The sequence below is a fragment of the Labrus bergylta genome, chromosome 11 (genome assembly GCF_963930695.1).
Source record: "Labrus bergylta chromosome 11, fLabBer1.1, whole genome shotgun sequence".
NCBI classification, from domain to species: Eukaryota; Metazoa; Chordata; class Actinopteri; order Labriformes; family Labridae; genus Labrus; species Labrus bergylta.
Window position 1 is genome coordinate 11123879 of NC_089205.1, and position 15327 is coordinate 11139205.

At 38.4% G+C, this 15327-nt stretch overlaps 1 protein-coding gene across 3 annotated transcripts in view; it reads left to right on the forward strand.

Moving 5' to 3' along the window:
- The window catches only part of kcnab1a (potassium voltage-gated channel subfamily A regulatory beta subunit 1a), a 93247-nt gene that overhangs the window by 63232 nt on the left and 14688 nt on the right, over positions 1 to 15327 (forward strand). For all 3 annotated transcript variants that reach the window (XM_065960342.1, XM_065960341.1, XM_020642883.3), the window contains exons 3-4: positions 10587 to 10624; positions 15041 to 15120. In XM_065960342.1, coding sequence (XP_065816414.1) covers positions 10587 to 10624; positions 15041 to 15120 — 118 coding nt within the window. The remainder of the gene's footprint in view (positions 1 to 10586; positions 10625 to 15040; positions 15121 to 15327) is intronic.

Consider the following 15327-nt stretch of genomic DNA (forward strand, 5'->3'; position numbering starts at 1 on the left):
CCTGAGTGTCTACCGACACCACAAAATTTGAAATAAACCCATCCAGTCCTTTGTTTGTGGAACACAAACAGAACACAGAGAAAAGTGTTCTGTTTCAAATTTCGTCACAGTGGGATTCTGGTAAAAGAAAATACCCTCCCCTCCCCTGATATCTCCACTCATGGACTCCATCCCCAGCCTAGAACTAAACCTTTGTGCAGGTCTATCTATTTTTAGGAGTGATGTCAATCAGGAAAATTCATGGGGGGGTCATTGCATTTAAAGAGACACACACACCAAAACGGAGCGTTCTGAGAGAGCTGGTTTATACAGGGTCACAAACCTCTTCAGGTGCTTGATTCATGTTATATTTTGACCAAAGCACAACACAGATGTGTCATTCAGACCACAGGAGACTGCTTTAAAAGGTTGAAAAGAAGTATAATATGTCCCCTTTAAGTCATTTACAATAATGTATGAAGTCACCTGGAAAAAGTAAATCACACAACATTATTATTCAAAATTGGGCTGGCAGTTTAACTATTATTTCCAGCCCTTTTTATGGTGAAAGCAACAAGTCTACTGCTCATATAATTTCCTAACATCTTTATTGCACGAGCACACAAACACACACAAATACACACACACTGACATAAATAATCCGGTTTACTTCTAGCCTATAAAAGAGTGGATTGACTGTTGCCTCAGTTGGTATTTTTCCAGCAGAGGTGTTTATAGTGTGTGTGTGTGTGTGTGTGTGTGTGTGTGTGTGTGTGTGTGTGTGTGTGTGTGTGTGTGTGTGTGTGTGTGTGTGTGTGTGTGTGTGTATAGCACGTGCGTTTTTATCCATGTGGGTTGCCTATTAGAAACCTTCACTTCTCATAAAAAGACTCAAAGCCACCTCCAACTCAGCTTCAATATTTAGTATAAGAGTGGGAAGAAGACAACACACACACCTAAATCTACACGTACACACACACTCACACACACATACACACACACTGGCACGCATCTATTCCTGTCACCATGGAGAGCTCTCAAACAATAACAAAAAAATATGTTTGTGTGTGTGTGTGTGTGTGTGTGTGTGTGTGTGTGTGTGTGTGTGTGTGTGTGTGTGTGTGTGTGTGTGTGTGTGTGTGTATAGCATGTGCGTTTTTATCCATGTGGGTTGCCTATTAGAAACCTTCACTTCTCATAAAAAGACTCAAAGCCACCTCCAACTCAGCTTCAATATTTAGTATAAGAGTGGGAAGAAGACAACACACACACCTAAATCTACACGTACACACACACTCACACACACATACACACACACTGGCACGCATCTATTCCTGTCACCATGGAGAGCTCTCAAACAATAACAAAAAAATATGTTTGTGTGTGTGTGTGTGTGTGTGTGTGTGTGTGTGTGTGTGTGTGTGTGTGTGTGTGTGTGTGTGTGTGTGTGTGTGTGTGTGTGTGTTCCTGGTTTTTGTACACCAAAAATATTAGTCCAATGTTCCCTTTCTTTATTATCAGGAGAGCTCGTGGTTAGGACATACAGAGTGTTGGACTACATTCCCCAGGCCATCATTTTAGTACCATCATTAACTGCTTCCAGGCCTGTGAGGTTATCAAGTCTCCATACATTAACCGTTGCATTTAAAATTATACCAATGTAATTGAAACATAGGCCACCCCTTGAATATGAGATGATTACAGAACTGATTTCAAACCGGACAAATATGAGATGTTTATTTATTAGATGGATCTTTTTTGTCTTCAGTAGTTGGGTTTTAAAGGTTGTGGTTCTTCATCACACAAACCAAACTGACATCATTCATACATTAAATAAGGTTTTTAACCAAGAATGGAAAACTGAACAATACCCTCAAATGATTCTGAATGCTCTGGAAAGCAAACAGAATGTGATGATAGAAAACCAAACAGACTGACTGAACTTTAATGAAGGCTAGATCATTGAATCATTTAGTATTGCACTTTTGCAGGAAATCACTTTGTTCTAAGATGGAAGTGAAAGTTTAATAATCTTCATATAATTTATTCCTGACAAAATATTCATTCAGTTATGTAGGTTCTTTGGAGTGTGATGGATCCAAGCACATATTTTACAATTCCTGCTTGACTGATGAACAGAATCCTTAAATGAAGTATGAGATATCTGGTTAATTTATACATTAAACCACAGTTTAGTTTTTGAAGTTTGAGAGAAAAGCTGAATCATAACAAATTCAGCATCCCAGGAAATTGAATATTAATAAGTCTTTTCCGATGAAATTTCTGGTGGAAAACCCATGGAAATGCATGAGATGTTTCAGCTGTAGGAGTTGTACTCCAATATTATTTAAAAATGTGATGTATCTTTTTGAGAGTAAACTCCACAACTCTCATGTCGTCCTGAGCTGTTAGAAAAAGAAATATGTTTTTTTATACGCAACATTTTGCTCAACATCATGATGATAACTGCTGAAGAAATGTTAATTTAGAAACTTTAATAAGTTGGACTCTTTTAAAAAATAGACTACATCTAAGAACTGTTGGTTTCACAGTCAGACCTGCAGGATTCTGGCGATAAGATAAAAGCCCTTCCTCCCCAATCTCCCTGTGAAGAGGAGACCCTGGAGGCTTTGAACAGTATGTAAACCAAAACCTAAAATCTAGTTCTTAAATGAGCGCTAGTCTTTTCCCCAAAGCACAGTAATCAGCATATGAATCTCTGCAAATGTGATTAGTTAGTACTGATGGGAAGCCTGATACTTTACTGCCCCTGCAATCTATACTGAGTGTGTGTGTGAAGGGCTGAATGTGATATGTAGTGTAAAGTGCTGTTAGTGGTTGTAAGACTAGAAAAGCTCGACATAAGCGCAGTCTGTTTATCATTAATCAATCTTTTTGTACCAACTTTTCTATAGTTAGGCACAATCGCCCTGCTGTAGAGTATTTGTCGACCATCCCAATTTAAGACATCTTTTTGTATATGCACAAGCATTTTGTGTATGCAGTGGCATGTTGGGGACGTCTCCCCGCCAACCCCCTGCAGCTGCCTTTATAGCGGTGTTAGACCCCAACTGATGTCAAAGCTAGCTGGTTTTCTCTGCCTCTTCTGTTAGCTCCCTCAATGCTTTGCGCAGGTTTGACCCCGTCATGCAAGCACCAGGGAGAAGTTGGACAAGTGCCCTGCTGACAAAGCCTCGGCATCAGACATTTATATAAAATTTCTATACATAAAAATATTGTTTATTGTTACTTCATTTGGACGTTTGAGCTTCAGTATGCAGAATGAGAATGAAGAGTTTAACAGTGAAAAAGGAGACAAACAACTGAAATGTTCTCCAGAAAATTTTTAGAAAAGATGCTTTTCAAAACAGTGTATGGCCTGCTTATATAAACTCCCTGGCGGACTCTGAGGCCGGTTAGTGCTAGTGCCCCAGGTGGCTCATGGTAGACAGAGAGGTCTGACAGAAACTGGCTGAGCTGAACGTTGCAAAAAAATCAAAAAAATCAGCACCAGCTGCCTGCCACATGCTGTACACAGGGTGGACATGATGCTGGCAGGGGAGAGGTAGAAGACAGGGAGCAGGATTTAATGTTCAAAAGCCATTTTTTGGGTGCCAAAATAGATAATATTGCAGTGTGTGTTGCATATGGCTATAATTCTCACAACTCTGCCCTAATGTTACAGCAAATGTCAGAAAAAACATGCACACCTGCTATTTTGCTGACAAAGCATTTGACAGAAAAATGCAGAAAAAACATACAATCATATTTGTGATTCAGTCATTTGTTTCCATTTGTCTGTGGTTGGGTGAACCACAGTCAGGAGGGGGAGGTAAGGTTACTGTGGCATGAGTCTGAACATTTAAAGAGCTACTCTGCAACAGCATGATGAAGCCCCGAGAGAAATGTAGTAGTAACAACACTGGCCTGATTTCCATTATGGTTTATTCAACTGAAAGATAATATCTTTATACAAGAAAGTATACAGTTTGAATAATGTAAGAAGGTTTGTTTTTATAACTAAACTTAAGAGTTAAACTGATTTATTTTGAAATTGAAAGACTACAAAATCCTTTAATTTTGAGTGGTATTAACTTTGCTTGCTGGATTATAGTTTCCAGGTGCATCCAAGACCCAAGGCTGTTCTTAAAACTTTGAAAATGGCAAACGATATAAAGTATCACAGTGTTATGTAATATCACAAAAAAATATACATATTCACCTTTAATGGAATGGCTGGCTTACAGCCGTTTTGTGGTGGATCCCAAAAATCAGTTTAATTATTTTTGTTGGCATGATGGAAACAAGCAGAGATGGCTTATGTGTGTCTGTTTTTTTACCTTGATCATACCAAATCACAACGCTTGTGGACCATAGAAAACATTAAACTACGTGATACACAATGAGGTTGAAGAGCAAGTCTGGTGCATTAGCTCCATCCACCCACTCAAGCATACCAATACTGTAGCTGCTGGATGATTGAGAATATCTCGTTGTCACATGGTGTTGTTTCTTAAATGATGCCAGAAAAACATAATTTGTACTTGGCTACAGCACGGCATTATCAGTGGGCCGTTGGCTGAATCATGTTACGTCATTCAACAGTATTTTGACTTTAAAGATTATTACTTTAATGTTACAGCATTTACAATGCTAACTGACACTGTTGGAGTGCACTAAAGAAGAGCTAAACCCTGCGCTTTCAGTTTTAATTTATGTTCAAAAAGAATATTGCAAGTGTATTCAAATAGAATCTGTTTTTTTATGGTCCAAAGAACCATTCATTTCTCATTTCTATATCATTTGTCAAGCACCGATTCCAAAATCAATTGATAACTATTTTTTAAACATTGCCATCTATACAAGAAGATACAGTTCAAATATGTAGTAAAAGCCAACCAAAAGCTGCATTATCTTTTGAAAGTTTTTTTTTAGTCATTTTCATTTTGAATTGCTTCTCCAATTATTAACTTCTTGTGGTTGATTTAAAATCTAAATTGAGTTCAAGCATGAACTATCATTTCTTTTCAGCCCATTACAACCTAAGATTCTCAGTTTTGCTGCATTAATTTGTAATCCTTTTAAAAGACAGACCCCCCCCCCCCCCCCCCCAAACCAAAATTAGAAATTAAAAATTATTAAGCTCACATATTTGTAACTCATTAACTGTGGATAGCTGATAGCTTAAGGGTATTAATTCTGGGTACTTCAGGAACATTGTCTTTTCAATGCTGAGTTTTTGAATTGGCTGCATACGCTGTGTGCTAATGAAGGAAAGAAACTGAATAGGTAGTTGGATTAGTATTCTACACCCATCGTTATTATGCCAGAGATGGACTGCAGGACAGAGGGAGTGGTGATGAGATGTGAGGAGAAAACTGAAGAGGAAATATCCCACTCCTGACTTTGCGGTTTAGCTTCTGTCCTGACAGGCTCCATCTTCTTCACTCTCTGTCTTTCTTTTCATTAACCAAACTTTCTTACTCATCATCTTTATTGAAACTCCTCCCTAACGCCCAAGAAAAAAAAACACATTTTGAGACATTTTAGAGATAACCAAAATCAAAAACCAGAGGAATAAATGAGACTTCACTTTAGTCAACATTGTTCTGCTTAATATCTGCACTCACCCTTCACTTTCTCTCAACCCCACAAAACCTCAACCCTTCCTCCTCACTCACTCCCTCCCTGTGGATGTTGTTCTCCTTGGACCCAGCTGCTTGTTTGAGCAGCCTGTTATATGGTTTAAAAAGGTTGGATAGAGGTTGAATCTGAGCTCAGGCAATATCAAGAGGGCTTCACACACACACACACACACACACACACACACACACACACACACACACACACACACACACACACACACACTCAAACATTTCTGTGAAAATGTAATCTCTGGTTAATAACCATAATAACCAAATTCAGAATGTCAACTCCATATCCGTTATTTCTGTTCCACTAACAATAAAAAAGCCAATAAAAAGATATAATTGCAACCAACTTGTTGAAAATGTCATATACTGTACTGTGTAACATTCTTCTCTGTCGATAATAGAAATATTTTTCAGTAGTTAATTGAAACTGAATTGATTTATTGAACAAAGACTTTATTATCCCTGGGGGGCCCAGAGAGTGGAATAACTGATTAGTGAAGTGATTAGTAAAGTCATCATGACTCGGCACATGCAGGGTGCAGCTAGAGATAATTCATTCACTGAACACAGTTAACAGACACACTGACTGCAGGGAAGTCCGTGTGACTCCACCGTGTTGTCAAGAAGACACATGCTATCACCAATCCCGCTACAGTATAATTGGTTGTTAAAACAGGCTGCTTGTGTGTGTTTGCACAGGTTTGCATGCACAAACCCATTTTAATTGGCTGAAAGAAGCAGTGCATAAGTCTGGATCAGCATTTCCTGAAACATCAGTACTTATATGTGAACTTTTTTTCCTTAACACAATATCTGCCACACGCAGTCCAGGTCCATTCCTACTCTGGGGGGGCTTTCTGCAATGATGCAGTGATACTGAGAGTTGAATTCTTAAATTGTTTTTCCCAGAAAACCCTGCAGTCCTGCAGTTTGGAAAAGATAGCAGGAGGACTGAGCATTGGCTGTGTGTTGCCACTCTGGTACTTTTGCAGGAGAGATCAGCATGTACAAGAGTCTAGTTCCCTCTTTTACTTTCTCAACTTTTATATCACCCTTATCACCGTATCCTTAGTTTTAGGGTTCATTCTAATGCAATTACATAAAATAAGTTTCCCTGCTGAAGAAATGGACAACAAAATCCATGAGTAACTTTGTCATTGCTTTTGTCCTCTGTCCTGTCCTTGCACTTTTTTCATTACATTAGTCAATATTATTTTCACTTTGTTAATACTATCCTCTCTGCAGCTGAGGTAGAAAGTCGTTTCCAAACATCAATATTGTATTAAATGAGAGTTTCAATTTCCTTTCTGTTATCATGGCAGCATTCGTCAGCCCAGCTTTTTGTCATAAGAAATGTACAGCAGACACAATGGTATGAGCAAATGTAAAATATGATGAAACTGCATGTGAAACACTTGCAGAATATCCTAAAAAGAGGGCTTGGAGTGGGCTGTTCCATGGTGACTGTTCTCGCTAACAGGCTGGCCTCAGAAGTTATTACCAAAACGATGATGTATGAACGGAGGCTGACAGGAAAATCAGAGTACCTGTAACACTTCACACAGGCTTATTACTCTCAATTTAAGTTGACACTATGTCAGAAAAAAATACTTATCATATATCATATAAAAGACTGCAAATAAATAGTAGAAGAAAATCTATTTGTGCCATGTTACACTATCTAGTGTTCATATTGTTTTGTAAATCACCTGTGCATGAGCTGAAAGAGAAGACAAAACAGTATAGATATTACATTAGAGATGAAAGCATTTGGTATTGTTGAGAAGAAATCAATAGAGATTTAGGAGGCAGTACAGTAGACACTGTTTGCACCAGAATGTATCTGGTTTATGAGACTCTATCTTGTTTCCTCGTGAGTGTGTGTGTATCGGCTCTACAAACTGTTCAGAATCTGCAAGCTTAACTCATCAACACCTAGCAAAGCACTGTTTTGACTTTCTTTTTTAACTGGTAATAAAATGGGTCATCCCAGTATAGTAGTAGGGAAAAGACTCCTGTCCTTAAAAAGTGGCCCAACATAACAAAATGAGTCAGGGGAATAGAAAAATCATGAAATTGATGAACAAAAATAAACGTTTACTCTACAACTATAAAGTCGTCAGGACTGAAGACCAAAATGAAAAAAGGATGAAAAGCCAACAAACCAACTAACAAAGAGTTGTAAGATCTGGCTTCTTCATTCTGACCCAAAACCACAACAATCACATGACAAAGGTAAAACCCTGGAAACATATCACACTAAACAAACACAGCAAAATAATTACAATGCTCACAATGCCGCCACTGATGTGTCTGCCAAGGCTGGATGGAGAAGAAGAGATAAAGCTGAAACTATTTGTATTATTTATTTTCACTTTTGATTGTTGTTGTTTTTTTTTTGGACTATTGGAAAAAAAAAATGTCAAGAATAATGCATCTTTTTTGGGGAATGAAAAGGTGAGGTCAAGGCATTGGTGCCTTCCTCAAAGCTATATGCCTTTTTAAGAAGGGGCCTATTACAGCTATTTTCATCATACTTTTTTTCTATAAGACACACTGTGGTCGGCTTTTGTGCGTGTCATGTCTGAATAAAGCTGAACAAGTGTAACCAGCTCAGTACTGTGCCAAAATAATAACAGTGAATCATCTGCTCACTGTGTAGGCAGACAAGCTGAAAAATCCTCAAAAAGTTAAGAGGTCAGTTAAACTGAGACACCCGAGAGAAATAGTTCTTCTAAATGTGTGCCATATATCTTGCTGCAAGGCACAGGATTCATGACTGAAGAGTCAGGTTCAAAAGACTCAAACAAAGCTGAAAGCATACAGAATAGATAACACCTTTTTCCCTTTAACTTCATAGTTTCCTGTTTGTTTTTTTTGCATTATAGTTGGGCCCATGGGAGTTTTGTAATGTCTCTTTAGACCTCTTGGTAAGGTGTTTAGCATACAGTACAGGGCAGGAATATCCCCATAAATAGGAAATTATGAAGGTAAAAAAATGTGGAAAAAAAAAAAGATTCAAGAGAGATAATATTGAACCAGGTCTAACAAGGACTTCCTGACAACATTTTAGCTCTGTTTTTATAAATGTGAAAGACTCACCATGTTGTTCTGCCTGGAGAGAGAATTAAGGCCCCTTTTTAGTCAGAAATTCTCTACAAGGTTATCAGATTGACTCTTGTGTGTGGCAACTTAAGGGCAGCAGCTGCCAGTACAAAAAGAGCTATTTGTGGTTTGCAGGGATTTAATTTCCATCAAACAGAAAACTAATTTGGACACAAAAAGCAGTGGCCTTGACATTAGAGCCCTGCAGGGTGTTCATCCCATGCTGAGCCTTCAGCTCGCACATAAAGCTATGGTTTTCTGCAACTGGAAAACCTTTGATGTGAAACAATTACTCCATGCTGGAGACAACTTTAAGAGCTGATGGAAACAATACACACAACCAGACAATAATTACACATACACAGTCTTTTGTTCAAACTGTGCATTAAAATAATGGACAAACACCATGCATATACTTTAAAAGGGCAATCAGTAATATATTTCATGTAAGTGTAGTTGAATACCTTTTTGAGGTTTCCATGGTTACTGCTGTTAACAATGTCCAAAAGCAACTGTTCCATCCAGCGGTTAGCATTATTTGGACTGCACCCTTCTGCTGAATGAACTTTGCTTACAGTTCTGCTGTCGATGCATGTTGAGAACAGCTTTCTGTTCATTATTAAGATGATATATTTATGCACCAACAGATCCAATTTATCCTCAGGCTGTCATCTGTAAGTTGAACCCAAAGGACTTGATGATATCGCAGTGTGTGGAGCAGATGGCTAGGTGGTGTTTCATTGTCTCTGTCTGCGAGGAACACCACTTGTTTTATGGCAGTCGAGCAGTGGAGGTCAACAGAGTCAGAGAAAAAAATGTCTGTTCATTTTGGTGTGAAATCGTGGGCACTGGGGCACAGAGTGAGGGAGACAGAGAGCAGACACTACCGAGATGAAACAAGCACTAGCACTAGCACTGACTTAAGATAAAGCATCAGTTCCCAAATTCATTGGGAGATATTTGTTTATTGGAATCAAAACTCTGATGGTTTCATCGCTAATCATTGCAGTTTTATAGATTTTGAAATATTTTCTCTATAAATTGATATTATATTGACAAAACAACACTAAGAAATCATGGATGTCTCTTTTCTTGGACTATAATCCATTTTCAAAGCAATTCCTTTTGCATTAAATGATGAAAAAACAATTTAGTGACATTGTCCTTGGTTCTTTCTGCCAATTTCCTACCCCTCTAAAACACTGACTGCCTCATATCTTGTAAGGCAGCCCAGATTTTCCTGCAACTCCCAGAAGACACTTAAACCACTCAGCCTTTAAAGGTTTTCAGCTGACATTTGTACAATATAAAAAGGTATTTCTTCCTCTCTCTCTCACTCTCGCTCTCTCTCTCTCTCACTGTCTGCCTGGTAGAACAGCACTTTTAGATAGATAGCTGAATGTGGTTTAACATCATCAGAATGGGAAAGCGTTTTCTGACACAACAAAGCTACATGAAGAGAACATGTTGATGATGTAGTGTCTCCTCTTAGCCTTTTTTGTCTTGCTTCTCTGCAGAGTTTGCACAGTCCGCACAGTCATCATTACACACACAGACATAAGCATTCAAGGAGAGGAGATACAAGCTCTTCCAAATATGAAAGACTAACAAACACAAAAAGTCATGAGTGAAAACAGAAGGTGCTAACAGGACGGACTCAAGGTGAGCTGGAGTCCTGGACAGAACAGATATTTATTTTAGGAACTTGACAACCTTCCTCATCTCAATCCCGGGCGTTAGTAGTGTTAACACCAGCAAGTCAATCACACACACAGACAGAGAAAGACACTGACGGAAAGCGCTGAAATGTTTTCTAATGATGATGTGTTTCTCTCTTTTCTCCCTCAGGTACGTGGGTGACATTTGGGGGACAGGTAACAGATGAGGTGCGTTACATTTTCTTTTTTCTAACATGTTCATTAAATCTAAATGGACTAATCTTAAAGACAAATTGATTTTTGTTCTACAATATTTGTGATAGGGATAAAAACTGAACATGTTCCATATAAAGATATCTATCTGTCATAAGTATAAGCCAGTTATATTGACTTGTTTGTACATTCTTGCAGAAATTACTTTGAATACTTGAGACATACTGCATATGTTGACTCTTACTAGAAATGTTTTACACCATAGCTGTTAGACTTCACATAGCCTTTACTTTATTTGGGGGTAAATTGTGGTATCTGTCCCAACAGTCAGTGATGTGTTTTAAATGGTTGTTCAGACAGATAACATTTTATGTTTTATAGAACAGAGGAAGCACACACAATGATTCAACACATATGTACACATACTTAAATCACATTGATGAACTCCATGCTCTGATGTAGCTGCTAGGTATTGGCATTGGCCATCACTTGTGTATACTCTTAAAGGGACACTTAAGGAGAAGAGAACTGAGCTCACCCCAGGGGACACAGAACAGGAAGGTTGTATAACAGTATTATTTTTCTATCTATGAGGCCATCATCTCACATGGAATGGTCAAAGCTCAGAGCCTCTTTTCCTTACATTAGTCTAAAGGTCAACAGGTCAATGTCACTGGTATAACTCAGTCCAACGGGCGTTGGCACAGGCAGCTGAGATTCATACCAGAGAGGCTGTTTGGCTAACATTCAAACTGTTTCAAAGATGCCACTGGTCTATGAAGATATTGTTTAGCTCCCTGTAGACAAACAAACGTAGATCATTGCCATTGAAAAATTATAAAAAGAAGTCCTTGCTGCAGACAAAGGTCTTAGTTGACATGCAAACTTACGTGATTCCACAACAGCTTCATTGCTGCCACCATATGCGATGCTGTCGGGTTCAAGTGTCCTCTACTGTCTTGAATGCCCCATGTTCAATGTCACTGTCATGAGAACATCCCTAAATTCACCACATGTCCCAAGCAGAGTTCAGGGTCTGTGTCCTTATTAAGAAAAAGGCACCAGCTTTAGAAAAAAGACCCACATAGTACTACATAACATCTTATTGACGGCTACATTTACTCAGAAATCTCCTGAACCAGTTCAGATAAGGCATTTTTTACAAATATATATATATATATATATATATATATATATATATATGTACACATTTAAATGGATTTGAGCTTGTATAGCGCTTTTACACCTCATGTCACACCTACCCAGTCACACTCATTCACACACTGATGGCAGAAGTTTCTATGTTAAGTGACCACCAGAAGTAACTAATCCCATGCATGCACATTTATACGACACTGACGAAGCGGAGGGAGCAATTCGAGATTCATTTTCTTGCCCAAGGACACATCGGACATGTGGCTGTAGCAGCTGGGGATCGAACCTCCAACCTTCTGGTTGCGAGACGACCAACCCTAACTAACATTAGGAGATTAACCAAACGTATGTATTTATATAAAATACCCCAAATTCAGAACTTCTCCTTTAACATGCACACTGTGATGGGTTTTACTTTATGATACGCTTGCTGCTCATCGTTATAAGCTAATAAGCCAATTGTGGACAAGTATGACTTATATTATGTCTTATACTTATGTCTTGTCTGGTCAGTAACACATTCCCAGACAAAGAGCTCGGAAAAGTGATGGTGGGATGCAAGTTAACATTGCTTACTCATTCAAAAAGGCCAAAGTGGATCCATAAATCATAAAGTAAATTTGAAGAAAGAGTCTCTTGTTGGTGTTCACTTTGATGCAGGGAGTGTGGAGGGGTGAATGCAGTACAGCCATAAAATCATCTAAAGGCTGTGTGGGTAGAGTGTGGGAGGCTACCACGGCCTTGATTCTGGGGTTGAGAGAGAGACGATGTTTTTTTTATCATTACGTCTGTTCTATGTATGGATATCCTGGTCTGAGGCACCTTTTGTGCTCCAGGAAAAAAAGATGCCTCAGGCTTAGCCATCCCTGTATTTCTGCAACTTTATAATGACTCAGTGGTTTTTTGATGGCGAGGGTAACAGACTGTTCTCTGCTTACAACATTTTTGCAAGTTTGAAGTCCATTAGCCACCCTCAGTTCATCCAAAACTACCAGATATCTATGTAAGCAGTGATGCTTCATCATCAAAACAAACACTCCGACTTGTGAATGTCACAGTGAGGCCTCCATAAGAGTGACTGACCTTTTAGTATCTTAGAAGACTAATTGTGAATAACAAATGACTTGATGGCCCTTGACTTGGCTTTCTATCTCTGTCTCTTCATCATATGCCTGAAGCTGTTAGAATATTCTTTAACATACCTTATTCGCCAAACATGATTTCATTATTTTGTATTTTCTTAAACTCTCACTGATCATCCATCCGATATACTCACATCTTTTAAATCCATATCCCACTTTTTTTTATCCAGCATCTTTTTCTGACCTTTGTCTTCTGTGCCAAACAGTTGTTACTGAGATAGTTTCCCAGCTGCGCTCTGCAGAGACCACTGAGAGGAAGACTCATTGAACTGCTTTGAAATAATTGAACTTTTCAAGTTATTGGCCAGGTTTGACAGATCCTTACTGTCTCTTTTTCGATGTCTTTATAAAGTGAATGTTTCCTGTTTCACTTAAATTTAGTAAAACTTAGTATAACTCATTTTGTCATAAATCATAAATGATCTACATCAAATTGATATGAATGATATTTCATTTCATACACAAGCTTTAATGACCATTCTAGATTTGGCTCAAAGATATGTAGTCAATTTGGAGCCATATTGGGATATTTGAATCATTTTTTGACAGCAATTTCTATTGTTTCGTTATCATTGCATTCCTTTTTCTTTTAATCTTTTATTGTCTGTTTATTCTTTTCTGTTTTGTTCTGTCTAGAGTGTCTTTCATGACAGTTTTTCTCCTCTTTAGTTTTGTGACATGTAGTTTTACCATCTTGCTTTATTTATTTCTAAGTTGTACTCAAAAAGTGTATGCATTATTTGGTGAACTTTATTGTTATCATATCATTATATCACAAAGGTTTGGAGTGCCGCCGGTGTGTGCTTGTTTTAAAGAGATGTTGAGACAGAATCTGAGAGGATGGATCATCTTATTCTTCTGGAAACTATTCCTCTGCTGTCTTCCACCACTGAAACAGCAACACACAACCACACACACACTCCTACATACGTATGTCAGACAGACAGGCAGACAGACAGACAGATATCATGCACAAATGTAAACACAAACACACATGCGCTTTGTGCACAAACACACCCCTTTGTCCTTGCACATTCACAAACCAATTCAACTCCACGGGGAAATGATGGCAAATTCACTTTAAGTCCCCTCCTAATAAAACTCACCGTGGGACAATTGCATCGCGGCCTGATGATTTATGGTCACTGTGTATGAAAAAAACATGGAGAAATATCAGCGCATATGCTTCACACTTTTATATAAAGCACTTATTAACTAAAGAGGAATGAGTTGACACTACCGTACACTATGGAGTCTGACGATTTATCATGGATAATTACACTTCTTCCTGAATAAAATCTGTGCTCCGACAGACTCAATGTACAAGCTCACACACTCTGTATGAGTGTGTGGGTTCAAGCAGATAACTTGAGTGCTCTGCTGCAGCATACTCACACAGGACATACTGCAGCATATAGTGTCCAACAGATCCTTTGCAACAGGGCACTGTTTTGAAGCATTTTGTGCTTGGCTAACTCTGCTGCAGTGCCGCTCATAAAGTGTTTCATAAGACCAAAATCTACTGCAGCATCCACCTGAGGGTTAAGTAATGATTGATCAGAGGCAGTAAGAATTGGAATTAAAAGTTTTTAGTGTTGTACTCAATTATGAAAATTATGAATGAATTATGAAAACTGACAGAAAGAGTTGTGTCATGAACATCTTGATGAATAATACAGAGGTTGTGTTCCTGTCTTCCATTCTTTTACTTCACCTCTTTTGTGGCTATTTTGAGGTTAAATTCTGCACTCCTGTTTTAGTCTTAGTATGTCTTATATTGAATTGACTACGACTTTGATTATCTCTTTTTAACATATTATGTCTCTGGCTTAATTGTGTCTTTAATTATGTAGTGGTCAAATATGAAGCGCCACTTCTTTGATAAGATTTTGCCAAACCTTGGACACTAGCTCTGTGAATATGTAAAAATGTATATCGTAGTTACTGAGATGCTTTAATTTTACAGCTAAAGTAAAATATAGATGAATAAAAATTCTGCATTCTGACCTTTCCATGTCTTTGTTTATGTGTTTGTATGTGTGTGTGTGTGTGTGTGTGTGTGTGTGTGTGTGTGTGTGTGTGTGTGCACGCACATGTACCTGTGTTTGTTGTGTGTTTCCTGACATCGTGCCAGGTTGCAGAGCAGCTAATGACCATCGCCTATGAGAGTGGAGTCAACCTGTTTGACACAGCTGAGGTCTATGCAGGCGGCAGGTGGGTGTCATACGAACCTCTGAGCTCATTTTCAGTTCAGTTCAGCTCAATAACCTGGTCTGCTCTCTCTGTGGAAACCTTTTTTATTATCCATGTTTGGTGGGATGGTTTTGAAATGAAAGTCCGATATGGTCAACTTCCTTTGTAAAATAATCAACAACCAGCATTGTCTGGAGTGCCATGCAGTTAATGTTTATTCATGCTCTT